Raw genomic sequence first — 18980 nt, forward strand, 5'->3', positions numbered from 1 at the left:
ATACAAGGAAGGCAGATTTCCTTCCATAAAGGACATTAGTGAACCAGATGGGTTTCAAAGACATTTGATAATGGTTTCATGTTCATTATTTTTAATTCCAGAGTTTTTTGAAGTCGCATTTCACCATCCACCAGCACATTGCTTGGGTCCCTGGATTATTAGACCAGCAACAATGGCACTATGTCCTAGCCCTCTGTTGGGATTTTTACATGGATGGGCTTGTGTGCATCTGGACTGTATGTATGTATGAATAAGTGCATGTGTCAGGACATGAGGGTGTTTTGAGTCAGTATTCAGCCAGCTCCTGTGTACTTCCTGCTTTGTAACTAGTTCCTGACTTGGTCACCGAAACAAGCTGAGACAGACTAATAGCAGAAGATGTATGAAATATAGCAGATTAATTTGGCATTATTGCTGCACAGCTGTAAGATCCTGAAGCCTCAGCTTGTTGGAGTTTGTAAGTACTGTTTTCAACTTTTATCTTGTGTCAGACAAGCAGGTATAAAGAGTACAAAGCAAAGCACAGAAACAGCAGTCAACATGTGTTCCAAACCACAAGAGCGAGAAAACTTCTGCAGCTGCTTTTGCAAACTCAAATATCATCTAAAGGCAAAGAATTTGCAAAAGTAAATTAGGAAGCTGATTCTGTGTTTCATCAGCTTGTAACCACCATCTACTTATTCCTGGACGTTTTTCCCCTTCTTTTGCTCTTAATGTGCTATAAATCTAGACATTCTCCAATAACACACTATTGTGTTTTGTTGTTCTGAAAGAGAGAAAGGCAGACGTGTGTTTATGAGATGTATTCGCTAATATCATGTCAGAAATGCAGCAGCTAAATTGGACACAGCAAGGCTCTGCAAACAACAATGATAAAAATAAATCATCTGTTTATTTTTAGTGTTATTGGTTGGGAAATTAATATTAGTTAGTCAGGATATGGGGATAGCAATAAAGATCTTTTGCCAAGAAGTAGAACAGAGCCTATGCTTACCATCTCATCTAGACATCCACTTCTAGCTATCTCGGCACTGATGTGGAGGTGCTGGTGTTGGACTGGGGTGGACAAAGTTAGAAATCACCAGCTTATAATCCAACAGGTTTATTTGGAAGTATAAGCTTTCTGAACGCTGCTCCTTCATCAGGTAGCTAGTGGGAGGATCATAGAACACAGAATTTATAGTAAAAGATCAAAGTGTCATAAACTGATGCAATGGTTTGAACAAACAGCAGCAATCTAAGTCTTTAATCACGAAGAATGGGTTGCAGGTTTCGATTCATTAAAATGTAAATCCTAGAACTACTTTGGAGTCACAGTCCTGAGATAACTTAAGGTTTTATTTTAAGAAAGGTGATATCTCAGCTCAGACAATGTGTGAGGTTAGAGTCTGTCTGTATTCCAACCTTGAGTTAGACTGGTTCTCTGTCCAAAGTAGGAATTTATAAAATGTTACATAGGCTGATTGCCTACAGGTTGTGTGCTTTTTGAACAAAATAGAATGTATCTGTAAATACTAATCTGCAAATGCAAATTCACCCATAGATTTATATGTGTGTGTGTGCTTGCATGTGAGGGAGTGAGACAGTATGTGTTTGTGCGTGCATGCTTGAATGGCCATGTGTGTGTAATGGAGTATTTGCCTGTGAGAGGGTGTGAGTGTGTGTGTCTGAGAGAGAGTGTGTATATAAGAGAGGGTCTGCATGAACGTGAGAGTGTGATTGTGTGTGAAAGTGTGTGTGTGAGAGTCTAAAGGGCAGTGGGGTCACCTGTAGTGTGACATGAACCCAAGATCCTGGTTGAGGCCATCCTCATGCCTACCGAACTGGGCTATCAGCCTCTGCTCAGCAACTCTACGTTGTTCGTATCCTGAAGTCCACCTAGGAGGCTAGTCACCCGAAGATCTGAGGCTGAATATCCTTGAGTGCTGAAGTGTTCCTCAACTGGTGAGGGAACATCCCTGTCTGGCAATTGTTGTGCGGTGTCCATTCAGTGTTGGATTATAACCTGCTGTTGTGTGATTTTTAACTATCTCAGCGCAGCACTGGAAGTGTCATGAAGTGTCAGTCTATGGAATTGATTTTAATCCAGATTTTCCAAAGAAAGTAAGCTACGAAGAGTATACAACAAGTACTTGAAAGGGATATTGTTTGGTCAATTGGATGCATAAAAATGTGGCAGATGGAATATAATGTGGAGAAATGTGAGGTTATCAACCCTGACAGAGAAACAGAAAAATAGAACGTTCTTTTAGGTGGTGAAGGACCAGGGAATGCTGGTATTCAGGGGATCCTGAGTGTCTTTCTGCAGAAATTGCAGTACGATAACATACAGACACAGTGAGCAATTAAAAAAGGAATGATACTGTTAAAATTCTTGATAATTCTGACAGGAGGAGGAATGATAATCAGAAATTTAGTGGTTTGAGGCACCTTTGTATACGACAGCTCAATATCTTCTTAAAAAATGACATTTGCATCGTAACCCTGACTTGTTCAGTCCACCATTAACAGCTTGATTATCCATTCTATTATCGGTAATTGAGAGTATTTCTAAGTACAGGTTGTAAATCCCTAATTTGGCAGCCTAGGGACCAGGCCTTTGCCAGACGAGAAATTTTGACAGATCATGGAAGGTCACATGTCAGGTTCAAGATAGGTCCTGAAGGTATTTCCCGGTTCTGATGGTGAACCTCAATAGACAATTCGATTGTGGAGTTATTGTACTTGTGCAGTACAAGCTCTGAAATGAAACTTCTTCACTTTCAGACACTGCAAACACTGGCTTGGCGCTCTTTAAAATTCGCTTTTGATTCTGAAATGCAGAGAACTGCACAGGTTGGAGGGGGAATCTCTGCTTGCTCTGCTTTATTCTGCCTTTGCAAAAGTTAAATGCCTGGAAATGTTCCTGGCTGCATGAAAAAAAAGCCCTCTTCTTCCAGAGAACTGGACAGTTTTTCACAAAACGGGAAATAGGGGGTACTGGACCACAGAGGTAATGGACCAGCAAGTGCAGACTACAGAGTTACTACTTATATTCCATATCCAGGAAAATTACTGCAATATCTAAATTCCAGCAGCATGATTGAACAGTAAAGACTCCTAATTGTGTGATTACATAATTGAAATCCAGTCCTGTTCTGTAGAAATCAGTATCGTCCTGATTGAAGGTATGCAGATCCTCCCATTAGAAGCATCTCTCCTGTTTTATAATCCCTTGCTTGACACTGCTTGCTATTTTGATTTGCTACAAGTACTATACTATCCTCAAAATTGCTTCTTCATTTTACAAAATGATAGTGGCTATTCCTCAGAAAGAATTGAACTCCAAACCTTTCCTATTCATATACCCATCCAGATGCCTTTTAAATGTTGCAATTGTACCAGCCTCCACCATTTCCTCTCGCAGCTCATTCCATACACGTACCACCCTCTCCGTGAAAATGTTGCCCCTTAAATCTCTTTTATATCTTTCCCCTCTCATCCTAAACCTATGCCCTTTAGTTCTGGTCTCCCCTACCCCAGAGAAGAGACCTTGTCTATTTGCCCTATCCATGCCCCTCGTGATTTTATAAACCTCTATAAGGTCACCCCTCAGCCTCCAATACTCCAGGGAAAACAGCCCTAGCCTATTCAACGTCTCTCTCTAGCTCAAAGCCTCCAACCCTGGCAACATCCTTGTAAATCTTTTCTGAACCCTTTCAAGTTTCAAATATTTCCGTTACTGCAGACTAGGCCTGTTAGGGAGTTACTTTGATAATTGTCCTGTCATAATTTTGGTGAAAGATCATTGGAACTCCCCAAGCAAACCAGAAACAAAGGTTCCCTCAAAGCCAGTCACAGGATCTTCTCAAGGGAAATTCCTGCTAAGTATAACGTGACTCTGATCTGTAGTGCAGTGGGTAACATCCCTGCCTTTGAGCGAGAAGCTCCAATTTCAAGTCCTACTCTGTCACTTGTTGGCCAAGGAAGATGCCTTCATAACCCTGTCAAAAGAGTGGAGTATCAACGTGTAAATCTTTTGAAAGCTCAAGTAGCAGACAGTAAGAGCCAGGGATCGAAAGAAAATTGGAAGCTCCAGCATCTTTAGCCATAGCTCCAGACCTTGTTCTTTGTTCTTTGCAACCAATTCCAGAGCTTGGGGTCTATGCTATGGAAAGCATGACCACCAACGGTGGAAGATTTGAACTTGGGAATGCTCAAGATGTCAAAATTAGAGGTGTGAAGATACCTCAGGGGATTGTGAGATGATATAATGCAAAGAATGCAAATTGGCAAATGGAGGTATGGATAAACAGTAATACGCACGCCAACCTGTGGTTGAATATCATGCAAGCCAAAGGAATGAGTCAAACTATCTATATAGTAATTTACTCAATTGCACCTCCTCACTTGAAGTTATGGATAAATATGTCGACACAGTGTGTAATTTCCATGCTCTCCAACAGGATTCGTGGTGAAGAGGCCAGAGAGCAATCAGTAAACCATTGTCTCATAAATGGTGAGTCTCAGTGCTTTGGGATACATGCATAGGATGGTCAAGAAACTTCATTGCAATCCTACAACTGCTTCATGGTTGTACGGCTACATATATATTAAATGGGTCGACATCTTCAAAACTCAGAGTCATAGAGATGTACAGCATGGAAACAGACCATTCGGTCCAACCCGTCCATGCCGACCAGATATCCCAGCCCAATCTAGTCCCATCTGTCAGCACCAGGCCCATATCCCTCCAAACCCTTCCTATTCATATACACATCCAAATGCCTTTTAAATGTTGCAATTGTACCAGCCTCCATCACATCCTCTGGCAGCCCATTCTATATATGTACTACACTGTGTGAAAAAGTTGGCCCTTATTTCTCTTTTGTATCTTTACCCTCTCACCCTAAACGTATGCCCTCTAGTTCTGGACTCCCCGATCCCAGGAAAAAAACTGTGTCTATTCATCCTATCCATGCCCCTCGTAATTTTGTAAACCTCTATAAGGTCACCTCTCAGCCCCCGACACTCCAGGGAAAACAGCTTCAGCCTGTTCAGCCCCTCCCTACAGCTCAAATCCTCCAACCCTGGCAACATCCTTGTAAATCTTTTCTGAACCCTTTCAAGTTTCACAGCATCTTTCTGATAGGAAGGAGACCAGAATCGCATGCAATATTCCAACAGTGGCCAAACCAATGTCCTGTACAGCCGCAACATGACCTCCCAACCCCTGTACTCAATACTCTGACCAATAAAGGAAAGCATACCAAACGCCTTCTTCACTATCCTATCTACCTGCGACTCCACTTTCAAGGAGCTATGAACCTGCACTCCAAGGTCTCTTTGTTCAGCAACACTCCCTAGGACTTTACCATTAAGTGTATAAGTCCTGCTAAGATTTGCTTTCCCAAAATGCAGCACCTCGCATTTATCTGAATTAAACTCCATCTACCACTTCTCAGCCCATTGGCCCATCTGGTCCAGATCATGTTATAATCTGAGGTAACCCTCTTTGCTGTCCACTACACCTCCAGTTTTGGTGTCATCTGCAAACTTACTAACTGTACCTCTTATGCTCGCATCCAAATCATTTATGTAAATGACAAAAAGTAGAGGACCGAACACCGATCCTTGTGGCATTCCACTGGTCGCAGGCCTCCAGTCTGTAAAACAACCCTCCACTACCATCACCTTCTGTCTTCTACCTTTGAGCCAGTTCTGTATCCAAATGGCTAGTTCTCCCTTTATTCCATGCGATCTAACCTTGCTAATCAGTCTCCCATGGGGAACCTTGTTGAACGCCTTACTGAAGTCCATATAGATCACATCTACTGCTCTGCCCTCATCAATCTTCTTTGTTACTTCTTCAAAAAACTCAATCACGTTTGTGAGACATGATTTCCCATGCACAAAGCCTTGTTGACTATCCCTCATCAATCCTTGCCTTTCCAAATACATGTACATCCTGTCCCTCAGGATTCCTCCAACAACTTGCCCACCACTGAGGTCAGGCTCACTGGTCTATAATTCCCTGGCTTGTCTTTACCGCCCTTTTTAAACAGTGGCACCACGTTTGCCAACCTCCAGTCTTCCAGCACCTCACCTGTGACTATCGATGAGACAAATATCTCAGCAAGAGATCTAATCAAAAGATTAGAATAACAAACTTAATTACTTCCCTTGCAATGTCATAAGGCTACTTTGTTTCCTGCAGTCTGTGGAAATGTAATTATTATACACGTTCTATGAGAGGAATTAGGTAAAAAAAAAAGTAAGGAAAGTCATGCTTCACTTCGTAATACAGGGCAATAGTGAATCTTTAAGGCACTGTGTTTAGCACTGGTCACCTTATTTAAGGAAGGATGTAAATGCGTTAAAGATAGTTCAGAGAAAGAGTACTGAACCAGTACCCGAATGGGCAGGTTATCATATGAGGAAAGGTTGGATAGCCCTTCTATCCAGTGGAGTTCAGAAGCGTAAGAACTGATCTGATTGAAGCATATCGGAACCGGAGGGGTCTTGATAGGATGGCTATGTGGAGAATGTTTCCTGTAATGGATGAAATTAGAATTAGGTTAATATTTTAAAATTAGGCATAACCCATTTAAAACAGAGATTAAGCAATGAATTTTTCAAATTTATTTATTTATCTTCCATGAGTCTTTGGCGTTCTCATCCTGAAAAGAAGGTGGAAGCTGAGTCCTTGAATATTTTGAAGCCGAGGTAAAGCAATTCTTGTTAAGGAGGGGTTCTCTGGGGTTAGTGCGAATGTGGACTCAAGGTAACAGCTATGTTCTTATTGGATAGTAGAGCAGGCCAGTGGTGAATGGCCTCCTCATGCTTTTAATTCATGTGTATGTCGTACAAAATGTGATATGTTGTTAGAATGATGATAAGTGACGCAGGTGGAGTTGTGTGTGTGGAGCATGAACACGAACCCAGACCAAGTGGTCTGTTCCTGCCATTTTTTCAATGTCATTCCAGACAAAGTGAAATAGGTTGCAGAAATGTGCGTAAAGATAACAATTCCACAAACTAAATGGCAGCAGTTTGAAATGCCCAGAGGTGACACGCCCAGTGCTCTGTCAGCAAGAACTCATTTTCTATCACTTACAGCATTGCTAACTTGAACAACACCAATAGCACATCATATTGTTGGAAAGTGCTTCTGTTCCTCATAAAACATATAGGATTTTGAAGGGGCTTGACAGGGTAAATGCTGAGAGGATGTTTCCCCTTATGGGAAATTCTAGGATCAGAAGCGTAATCATAACCATAAAGGGGCACCAATCGAAGACTAAGATGAGGAGGAATTTCTTCTCGCAGAGGGTTGTAAGTCTTATTCCTTTAAAAAAAAGCTCAAAAAAATCAGGACAGTAAGACGTTTCAGTAAAATAACTGGTCATTGTTGCTTCAAAGCATTAACTTAAAGTTTTAAACAGAATAGTGCATTTTTGATCTTGCAACTTAATGCCACCTCTTTACCTCTAATGTCTAAAGTATTTGTTCAAAATTCCTTCCTATGATGTTTTACCTAATAATCCTTTAGTTTCATGTTATCAAGCGAGGTTATTTCTTTAGTAATCTGTATGTGTAGATCCTTATAGAACATGTCTTCAGACCAGAAATTCATGCTCTCCAATGTTGTTGAGGTAAATATTAGGATTAGAAAACATATAATTCAACTCAATTATTACTCTTCCATAGAAAATAATATGTCATCACTCTCCTAGAGGACAACTCCTTGATTAGAGAGAGATGACTGTTCATGGTTTAACCTGAGGGTCACCACACCTCAGGTGAGGGGAGAGTTTGAAGAGGGGGTCTTTGATCGGTGCAGGAATTAAACCTGTTGGCATCACTCTGCATTGAAGACCAGACACCCAGCTTACTGATCCCTCTTTTATATATATATATGCTATATTAGATTAATGTAAAAACATATCTATGTTCTTGCAACTTTCTCCATTGTGTTTTGAAGTTAAAGATTTCTTTAAAAAATGATTTTTGAATTTTATGACTGGAAGTATCTAATAACGTTTTCTTTTAAAAACTGATGCCATATTTCAATGACTCGGGATCACAGTTGATAATCAGTGGACATTTGTAATCTTCTATATTTGAACACCAACAATGGAGACAACCTCCCTGCAAAACTGCATTAAGAACAATTGCTTCTTGAGTGGGGACTATCGACCCCATTAATAAAGCATCAAAAGAATAACTTTGGTGCTCAGCTGGCTGGAGACAAACCATTGGATATATTGGAGAATGGGACTTTGGCTGTGAATGCAATCTGTTCAGACAGAAACTCATCACATAAATCAGGTGACTGGAATGTGCTAGGCATGACCATCTTTGGGTCATTAGTTATGTGGAGAGAGAAGATTGTTTGATAGACTAACTAATTTTTTTGTGTGCTTAAGAAGCAGATTTCTTCACATATTGGGGCAAGTATGAGATGGTGAATGGATAAGAACCCTGTGTGAATCTCTCTTCAGACACTTTGCGAATTTTGATTGTGCAAATGCAGCAGGCAGAGGCTTTAAAAATAGCTCAATTCAACAACAGTTGTCTCCAGAGACGTCTGGCAACGCCTTTAAACCACATTGATCCTGAAAACAACAGTCACTAAGACCAGTCTGAAGCAAACCAAGTTACCACCTCTCCAGAATCGTATTCCCCCTTAACTTTAGTAGACTCTGAATTGCACATACGTGTGTGCATTTTGTGCGCATGTTGAAATTTTGACCATTTTACTTAGAACAGGCTAAATGCAATATAAAACATTTTTTTTCTTTATCAAACTTGAAAAAGCCTGTATGATTTTGACTTTCATGGTCAAAGTATGTCAACAATGAAATACTCAGTTTTATTGATCTAGTAAATACAAAGTTTTGGAGCCAAATGGAAGTGTCATCATTTGCTGAGTTTAAAGTGGTTAGCCTGCTACTTAGTGTGTAGAGGGGACACTCAGTTACACACAGAATTGTTTGTGCCTCTTCACAAGTACATAAAGGGCTTGTGCTGAGGCCCCAGTGGTGAAGATTGTTGGTGCAGGGCCTTGGTTTATCCAGTTAGCAAGGACGACCTTTTTCGTGGTAGTTCAAAGCCTGCCATTCAACAGGTGGGGTTTTGTCACAAGAAATTTGTTGTTGACTTTCCACATTTCCTATTCCTTGATACAAAGTCAGTCTGCTGGTAAATCTTATTCACAAAAATTGTTCCATATTGAATGGCAAAACACTCACTGACTTGGCACGTACATCCTTTCAAAAAAAAACACTTGTCACAATCAACCAATGAGTATGCAAAGAGAGAAGGCACTCAATCCCTCTACACCTTATTGCAACAAAAGCAGCATGCTTACTGTGGTTCCCTCATCTCAAAGGCACAGTTGGTGAAACCCTACTGCAGCATCTGAGTGCACCATCTGTTTGGATATACCAATGCATTATTAATTGTAAGTGCCATTCTTCAGGTGTGTCAATAAATCAATCTGCTTGTTCTTGTGGCTCGTATGGCTGTACAGATTACCCTGGTCTGCTGGCCAAAATTCCTTAATTGATCAACAATGTCGTTTATCTCAAGGTTGTTAGTTGGAGTTAGCTCTGTATAAAGTGGTTCTAGAGTCATAGAGATGTACAGCACAGAAACAGACCTTTTGGTCCAACTCGTCCATGCCGACCAGATATCCCAACCCAACCTAGTCCCACCTGCCAGCAACTGGCCCATATCCCTCCAAACCCTTCCTATACATATACCCATCCAAATGCCTTTTAAATGTTGCAATTGTACTAGCTGCCACCACTTCCTCTGGCAGCTCATTCCACCCTCTGAGTGTCTCTTAGGTCTCTTTTATATCTTTCCCCTCTCATCATAAACCTATGCCCTCTAGTCCTGGACTCCCCCACCTCTATTTATCCTATCCATGCCCTTCATGATTTTATAAACCTTTATAAGGTCACCCCTCAGCCTCCAAATGTTCCAATGAAAACAGCCCTAGCCTATTCTACCTCTTTCTATAGCTCAAATCCTCCAACCCTGGCAAAATCCTTGTAAATCTTTTCTGAACCCTTTCAAGTTTCACAACATCCTTCCGATAGGAAGGAGACCAGAATTGCAAGCAATATTCCAACAGTGGCCTAACCAATATCCTGTACAGCTGCAACATGATCTCCCAACTCCTGTACTCAATACTCTGACCAATAAAGGAAAGCATACCAAACGCCTTCTTCACTATCCTATCTATCTGCGACTCCACTTTCAAGGAGCTATGAACCTGCACTCCAAGGTTTCTTTGTTCAGCAACACTCCCTAGGACCTTACCATTAAGTATATAAGTCCTGCTAAGATTTGCTTTCCCAAAATGCAGCACCTCACATTTATCTGAATTAAACTCCTTCTGCCATTTCTGCGCCCATTGGCCCATCTGATCAAGATCCCGTTGTAATCTGAGGTAATCTTCTTCCTAGTTTCATTCTGTTTAACAGCACAGCAGAACTGCAGGCTTTGGTTGATGTGTAGATATTTTTGGCAGTCTAGGCTTGATGGGCCGATGGACCATATGGTGTGATTTTGTAGGTAATGTAGGCAAATCTGGTAATGATCCATCCTATTGAGGTGGAGCAGAAGTTAGTAAACCCATTGGGAATCTTTGGGTGAGGGCATGTACTACTGTCCAAGGCTGTTTGCAAGGGCTTGGTGTCTGCTCCCTGGCACTGTTGGGGTTGGTGTGGCCAGAGGTGACTAATGTATGAACTGACCATTCTCCTGTGGTGCTTGTCCACTTTCAGCTTATACAGTCCATATATGCTTCAAACTAATTCCACATTACACTCTTCACTGACAGTTTTGAGTCATAATAAGGTGCCATTTTTCTCCTTATCTGCCAAGCACAGAAAAGAACGATGTCCATGGCTATCTGGAAAACCCCAAAATAAGCATAACTAAAATACCTCCGGCACTAAAGTCATCAAACAAGTGATATTCAAGACTACTTGACACTGATGTGGCAACAGCTCATTATGTGCATAACCTTGAAGATCTAATTGTAGTCCTGGGTGAAATCAGCAAATGTAGGAATCAACCTTAAGATTCTTCCCTGCCCCAATAACTAATTACTACATCAAATAGGGCATTTATCTTCTCATTTGTGTATAAGTAGCTGAAGTGATATCTATAAACCATTCAATATTTACTTCCGTCAGTTGTTCTGTCATGTGAGCAGCCTTGTACTCCAATTCTGACCAGCTGTTGGTTATGTAATAAAAACAGAAAGCATACAAGAATCTTAAAAATCACACAACACCAGGTTATAGTCCAACAGGTTTAATTGGAAGCAAACTAGCTTTCGGAGCACTGCTCCTTCATCAGGTGATTGTGGAGGGCTCGATCGTAACACAGAATTTATAGCAAAAATTTGCAGTGTGATGTAACTGAAATTATACATTGAAAAATTGATTGTCTGTTAAGCCTTTCATCTGTTAGAATACAGTGATAATTTCACTTCTTTCATGTGAAAATCACAAAATCCTTTTTTTAAAAGTTGCATTCTCGGGTTAGCTGTTAACAATGGCGATAGCTAGACAATATGTTGAAGGTGTTAGCCACACAAAATATATGTGTGCATGTGGGTCTTTGTCTGACTGTGTGTGTGTCTGTCTGGGGTGGGGGTTGTGAGTTTGAGAGTGTGTGTGTGCATGTGGGTCTTTGTCTGTGGTTGAGAGTATGAGAGTGTGTGTGAGAGTGAGAGTGAGAATGAGAGTGTGTGTGTGTGTATGTGGTGAGTGCAGAATGTCTTAAGTCTGTGAGGGGATGCGTCTATAAGGGTGTGTGTGGGTGTCTGTGTGCGCGTCTGTGTGTACCTGTGTCCATGTGTATGTGAGTGTGTGTGTGTAGGAATACCTGTGTGTAGGAATATCTGTGCGTGTGTGTGTGCGTGTGTATAGGAATATCTGTGTGTGTGTGTGTGTGTGTGTGTATAGGAGTGTGTGTGTGTGTGTGTGTGTGTATAGGAGTGTGTGTGTGTGTGTATAGGAGTGTGTGTGTGTGTGTGTGTGTGGTGCAATGGTGATCACCTGTAATGTGACATGAACCCAAGGTCCCGGTTGAGGCCCTCCCTATGGGTACTGAACTTAGCTATCAGCCTCTGCTCGGCCACTTTCATCTGCTGCCTGTCCCGAAGTCCACCTTGGAGGATGGTCACCCGAAGGTCCGAGGCTGAATGTCCTGGACCACTGGGGAACAGACAGGAGGGTTCCCTCTCAGTTGGGGAACACTTCAGTGGTCCAGGACATTCAGCCTCAGACCTTCGAGTGACCATCCTCCAAGGTGGACTTCGGGACAGGCAGCAGAGGAAAGTGGCCGAGCAGAGGCTGATAGCTAAGTTCGGTACCCATAGGGAGGGCCTCAACCGGGACCTTGGGTTCATGTCACATTACAGGTGACCACCATTGCACTATACACACACACACACACACGGATATTCCTACACACACACGGACACAGGTACACACAGATGCGCACACAGACACCCACACACACTCTAAAAGACACACACACTCCCACACATGCACCCTCTCACAGACTTAAGACACTGTGCACTCACTACACACACACACACACACGTTCTCACACTCACAACCCTCATCCCAGACAGACAGACACACACACACAGACACAGACAAAGACCCACATGCACACATATATTTTGTGTGGTGAATTTGTACTTGCAGAGTTACATTGCACTTTGCTCAAAAACTGCATACATTCATGTAGAACTCTGAGCTCAAAAACTGCACGAATTTATGTAAAACTCGGTTCTCTCACTTTTTAGATTAGAATCAATCTAAACATCAGGTCATAGACAGAGAACACAGGGGGCTAACACCTTCAACATATTGTCTAGCTATCACCATTGTTAACAGCTAACCTGAAAGTGCAACTTTAAAAATAAGGGTTTTGTGATTTACACATGAAAGAAGTGAAACTATCACTGTATTCTAACAGATGAAAGGCTTAACAGACAATCAATTTTTCAATGTATAATTTCAGTTACATCACACTGCAAATTTTTGCTATAAGTTCTGTGTTACAATCGAGCCCTCCACAATCACCTGATGAAAGAGCGTCGCTCTGAAAGCTAGTTTGCTTCCAAATAAACCTGTTGGACCTGGTGTTGTGTGATTTTTAACTTTGTACACCCCAGTCCAACACCGGCATCTCCGAATCATGAAAACAAGAATCTTGACTGTTTTGGCAGCAGCTGTGAAGAAAGGAATGAAGTTAACATTTTGAATACAATAGGCTGTTTCTCCAGAACTTTCTACTTCTATTTCAGGGCTCCAGTATCTGCAGTACTTTTTAATGAGTGGATGTTCAATACCATATGATCCTGCTGGTCTTTCATCTATTTCATAACGGCAGTTTGTGAAATTCCTGTAACAAGGCATTACTCTGATTATTATTAAGATTGACACATAGTTAGGGCTCCTCCACTGCCTCATTCTAATTGTATTCTCATTTGTTCTACCAGGAATAATCATTTTCAGGACTTTTCAGCTGGTCAATGAGGAGACAAGTGTCTTGAGATGGCATTGGTGAGTTACATTTAAGAGTTTTGCATTATGCTGGGTCAATGCAAAGCGTTCTGAAAACCGGGTTGTGTGTGACTGGGGAGTTTGGGGAAGAACAGGACTGGGTGGTGCTGTAAGATGACTTCCCCTCACATGAGTGTGCGATGCTTCATTGGCATCATGTCAGTGCATTTTTGTGGAAATACTTATTGTATTCCACTATTTTGCGTAAATTGATTAGCAGTGTGAGGTGTTCACCCTCAGATTCTGTCTGATTTACTGATGTACACAATAACAATGGCAAAGGCTGAAGGTGTTTTGTGTCCAGAGTTTATTGTTCCTCTGAGTCTCCTGTCACACGGCGAAAGCTTGGATTTGAGAATGGGATCCCTGGTAATTAAATACATTTAAACAGTGATTTATTTGTACTTTATCCAATTTAGCAGAACAAATTGTGACGCTATCTCTTTGCAAGGTACATGCATGGAGTAACAGTTTTGCATAACACCTTTGTCTCATCTGTTCGAGTGACAGTTCTTCTGGCCATCTGTCATTCTGTTTATCTACCTTGTTGTCACCCTGATGACTCTCCCTTCTTAGTCTCCTGCACTGAAGCTCAAATAAACCATAGCCTTCCATTTCAACAATATGTTCAGCAAATTCAGATGGTAACCTCTAGTCCCCATTGTTTTCCTTCTTTTTGGACGATAGCTGTTGGTGTTTATTCTGTTTTCTTATTTATATCTCTTATGTACAGTATCTTGGTTTCCTTAGTGCTATCTCTTTTTGTTTTCACTATCATCCCCTTTGTCACCCAGTTTCCCCTACCTTCTGCTCATTCGTCCTTTCCAGCTCCCCTTTCCCTGCCTGCCTTAAAGACTGTTTTATCCCTGAGCACTCCCAGTTCTGTCTGAGAGTCAGCAGCTTGAAAAATTAATGTTGTTTCTCCTTCTATAGACCTGCTGCACATATCCAGTATTTTATGATTTGATTTCAGTAAGTTCTCTCCCACTTGCTTGGGACTATATTCATTGCCCTTTCTACACTGATTGATCTTGGATAGCAGTGGAGGTTTGAGGGCTAGTGAGAGTAGGAAATAGCTAACATCTACTATCCTGCTGGTCTGAAAATTAGATGATGATTTAACTGAGATCATGCTTCTTAGCAGCCAACATCATCGCACCAACACCTTTGTGCAAACCCTTCATCATGCCCATTTTGGGTGGCACGGTGGTTAGCACTGCTGCCTCACAGCGCCAGAGACCCGGGTTCAATTCCCGCCTCAGGCAACTGACTGTGTGGAGTTTGCACGTTCTCCCCGTGTCTGCTTGGGTTTCCTCCGGGTGCTCTGGTTTCCTCCCACAGTCCAAAGATGTGCAGGTCAGGTGAATAGGCCATGCTAAATTGCCCGTAGTGTTAGGTAAGGGGTAAATGTAGGGGTATGGGTGGGTTGCACTTTGGCGGGTCGGTGTGGACTTGTTGGGCCGAAGGGCCTGTTTCCACGCTGTAATGTAATGTAATCTAATCTAATCTAAATTCTCAACTGAGATTCATTGCCCAAATCCAGGTTTTAACCTCATGATTTTGGACAAGTTACTTGAGGTCTTCAGGCACCATCTAAACTGTACCCAAGGAAGGAGAGGATGGGAGGTCACCTGTGAAACAATAAGTGCATGAGTAGACTCAGTTTGCTAACCTACAAGACCAAATCTCTTTGCACTCCTTGAAGTGAATGGGAGTAGTGTTTACAATTGGAAGCATTTAAGCAGAATACGGTACCAACCAAATCTCCTGATACACCATGAGGGTGTCTACTTTTTGACTTCTACATTTTCATCACGAGATGGCAAAACAAGATTGAAAGCACTACATTGGCTCTTGTTGGGCTTAGGTAGCAATGATTAAAACCAAACTGAAATAGTTCAGGATGGCATGTTTGGACATATTTTGGAGATGTTGAAGAACATGATTGTCTCAAGGGATAGTCAAAGAGGATGGTTTGTATATTTGGCATCGTATTGATATGAAGATAAAATTTGTTTGAGCTACTTTGAGGATATGGGCATTAGACTTTAAAATGTAGTAGCAGAAGTAGGCCATTCAGCCCACTGAGTCTTCTCTGCCATTCATCGAGGTCATAGTTCATCTAATAATCTTCAACTCTACTTTCCTGCCTTTTCCCCATAGCCCTTGATTCCCTTACTGAAATATCTGTCCATTTTGTCCTTGAATATGCTTAGTAACTCTGCCTTGACAGCTTTCTGTTAAAGAAATTTCTCCTCAACCTTGTCCTAACTGGGCCATCCCTAATTCTGAGATTATACACTCCACTCTTAGAATCTCTCACATGGGGAAACAACTTCTCAATCCCTTAAGAATCTTACATGTTTCAATAAAGTCATCTCTCAAGCTTCTAAACTCCAATATGTATAAACCCAACCTAATTGACCTTTCCTCATAAGAAGATCCCTCCAAACTCAGAATCAACCTAGTGAATCTCCCCTGGACTGTCTCCATTGCCAGGATATCTTTCCTTTCTGTTTACAGTATCCCAGGTTTTGTCTGACAAATGCCTTATGAAGTTTTAGCAAGACTTCCCTATTTTAATACTCCATTCCCTTTGAAATAAGGGCCAACATTCCATTTGCTTCCCTAATACCCAATGTACTTGTATGCTAGCTTATTGTAATTTATGCACAAAGATACCCGAATCCATTTGTGCTGCAGCTTTCTGCAGACTTTCTCCATTTAAATAATATTCATCTCCTCTGTTCTTCTGGCCATGATGCATAACCTTGCATTTTGCCACATTATAGTCTACAGGTCAAGTTTTTGTTCACTAGCTTAACTTGTCTATATCTTTCTGTTGGCTCCTTGTGTCATCCTCATTACTTGTCTTCCTACCTATTTTTGTGTTCCTACCTTTGTGTTGACCACAAAATTGGCTATAATTCATTAATTTTTCTCATCCAAGTTATTAATATATTGGAAAGTACTACCAATGCACCCTCTATCTCTGCAGCTACTTCCTTACTATCCTAGGATGCATCCCGTCAGGTCAAGGGAGCCTATCAGTCTTTAGCCCCATTCATTTCTCCAGTGCTTTTTCTGTAGTGATAGGTTATTGTGTTTTGTTTCTTTTGTTTACATTTATTATTGGAATGATTGGTAGTTATTGTCCACTTTAGTCAATGTGAGAAGGGAGTGGTGGTTCTTCTTTAACTCCTGCATGAAACTGGTTGATGCAATGTGGTTTTCTCAACCACTTCACAGAGTAGTGACTGCTCAATATGTTGTTTGTGGGACTGAGGTCATGTGGAGGTTAGGGTAATGATTTCCTAATTTAAAGAACATTAGTAAATTGGCTGCATTTTTTCCTAAATTGGGAAAATGTCATTTTACTCTTTTAGCAGTTTTTTATACCCCAGTTTTATTTGAAACATGAAATGAAATTGGAAAACTAGGTGTGACTACTGGATGGGGTGATGTTTAGACTAGTTCCCATTCCTCACTGCCCACACCCAACCTCATGAAGCTGCTGACTCCTTCTTTGGAAAACAGTGTCAGAGAAAACTCTGGCAATTCAGCTGTTTGCCTCAAGTATCTGCAGGTTACTCAGCTACAGAGTGTGTTATGCAAGATGTGCATGCGTTTTGCAATAAGATAGCAATGTTCAGTCATTGGATAGCAATCATAAGCAGGAACCCTGGCTGACTTATTTTATTCCTTTCTTAACCATAGAGGTCAAGGCAAAACTGCTATTCTAGCAAGATAGGAACTTAGAAACAGGAGTAGGCTGTTCAGCCTCTCCAGCCATTTCCTGTATTCATGGAGATCATATTGATCTACAGCCTAACCCTATATACCTACCTTTGGCCCATATCTGTTAATACCTTTGCTTAACAAAAAATTATCTATCTCACATTTAAAATTAACTGATCCACCATCCACTGCTGTTTGTGGAAGAGAGCTCCAAACACCTACTGCCCTTTGTGTGAAGAAGTCCTCCCTAACATCCCTCCTGAATGGTCTGGGCTTAATTCTCAGACCAAACTTCTAAGTTCTGGAATCCCCAACCTGTGGAAATTGTTTATATTTATCAAGTTAATATCTTGAAGAATTTAACTTTCTAAATTCTAGAGAAAACAGACCTGATTTGTATAATCTTTCCTCATAACTTAATCCCTGAAATCCAGGTGTCATTCTTGTAAATGGTACATTGTACTCCTTCCAAGGCCAATATATCCTTCCCAAGACGTGGTGCCCAGATCTGCTGTCAGTAGTCTAAGTGGGGTCTAACCAGGGTTTTATAAAAGTGCAGCATAATGTCTACATCCTTAAACTCCAGACTTCTACATATAAAAGCAAGCATTCAATTAGCTTTCTTGATTACTTTCTATACCTGATCATACATTTTAAAATCTATGCACCTGAGCCCCAGGTTTCTTTAGACTTCCTCTGTATTTAACTTCTTAACATCCAGTAAGTACACCAATCTATCCTTTCTCAGTCTAAAGTGATTAGTCTCACACTTGCTTACACTGAACTCCATCTTCCACAGTTTTGCTCATTCACTTAGTCTATCAATATTCCTTTGTAATTTTATGTATTGTCAATCCTGTCTACAATGCCATCTAACTTTGTATTATCTGTAAATTTGGATATATAACATACTGTATCATTTTCCTAGTCATTAATAAGTAGTGTGAATAGTTGAAACCCTAACAGAGTAACCACTGTCTGGCTGGGCTCAGCCAACTACTAAATTCCCAAAGACTGATTGGACTGCACATGATAGTGAATCTTCCCGTGGAAGTGCTGCTCTGATCAGTGATCCAGTAAGAGGCTATTTGCTCCCCAAGCATTGCAGAATGAAAGATTCATTGTTTTCCCTTTAATTGAATTTTGCAATTCTCTTGTTAAAATTGCATTATTATTTCCTTTCTGCAGAAAGGTTGGGAACCTGGAACACAATGTATAGCTAAGTGTGACCACAAAACCACAAAGAAAGATGAGCTATCTTTTCACAAGGGAGATATCCTGACAATTATTAAGGTTGTCAATGTGAGTATGTAATATCAGGAGTTTTTGTATTACCTTCTTATATCTTGTTTCCGATTTGGGAGGATGTTTTTTGGGATGTGAAGTGTGTGGCATGCCACCTTGCTATCTGGGACATTATATGAATGGATGTACAGGTTGTTCCTCTATAACAACCTGTACTTTACACAGAGGGTGGTGGACGTCTGGAACGCGTTGCCAGCAGAAGTGGTAGAGGCAGGCACAGTAGATTCATTTAAGATGCATCTGGACAGATGCATGAGTAGGTGGGGAACAGAGGGATACAGATGCTTAGGAATTGGGTGATAGGTTTAGACAGTAGATTTGGATCAGCTCAGGCTTGGAGGGCCGAAAGGCCTG

The 18980-nt window shown here is 41.2% G+C and overlaps 1 protein-coding gene across 6 annotated transcripts in view; it reads left to right on the forward strand.

Moving 5' to 3' along the window:
• Positions 1-18980, forward strand: part of matk (megakaryocyte-associated tyrosine kinase) — a 71660-nt gene that overhangs the window by 8915 nt on the left and 43765 nt on the right. For 2 of the 6 annotated variants that reach the window (XM_072593885.1, XM_072593891.1), the window contains exons 1-5: positions 356-457; positions 4446-4498; positions 6643-6705; positions 13520-13583; positions 18510-18623. In XM_072593885.1, coding sequence (XP_072449986.1) covers positions 13575-13583; positions 18510-18623 — 123 coding nt within the window. In that variant the 5' untranslated portion in view covers positions 356-457; positions 4446-4498; positions 6643-6705; positions 13520-13574. Of the gene's footprint in view, positions 1-355; positions 458-4445; positions 4499-6642; positions 6706-13519; positions 13584-18509; positions 18624-18980 lie in introns of those variants that run through there. The other 4 variants (XM_072593886.1, XM_072593889.1, XM_072593890.1 and 1 more) reach the window with 4 other exon arrangements.

Source organism: Chiloscyllium punctatum, chromosome 24 (genome assembly GCF_047496795.1).
Source record: "Chiloscyllium punctatum isolate Juve2018m chromosome 24, sChiPun1.3, whole genome shotgun sequence".
NCBI classification, from domain to species: domain Eukaryota; kingdom Metazoa; phylum Chordata; class Chondrichthyes; order Orectolobiformes; family Hemiscylliidae; genus Chiloscyllium; species Chiloscyllium punctatum.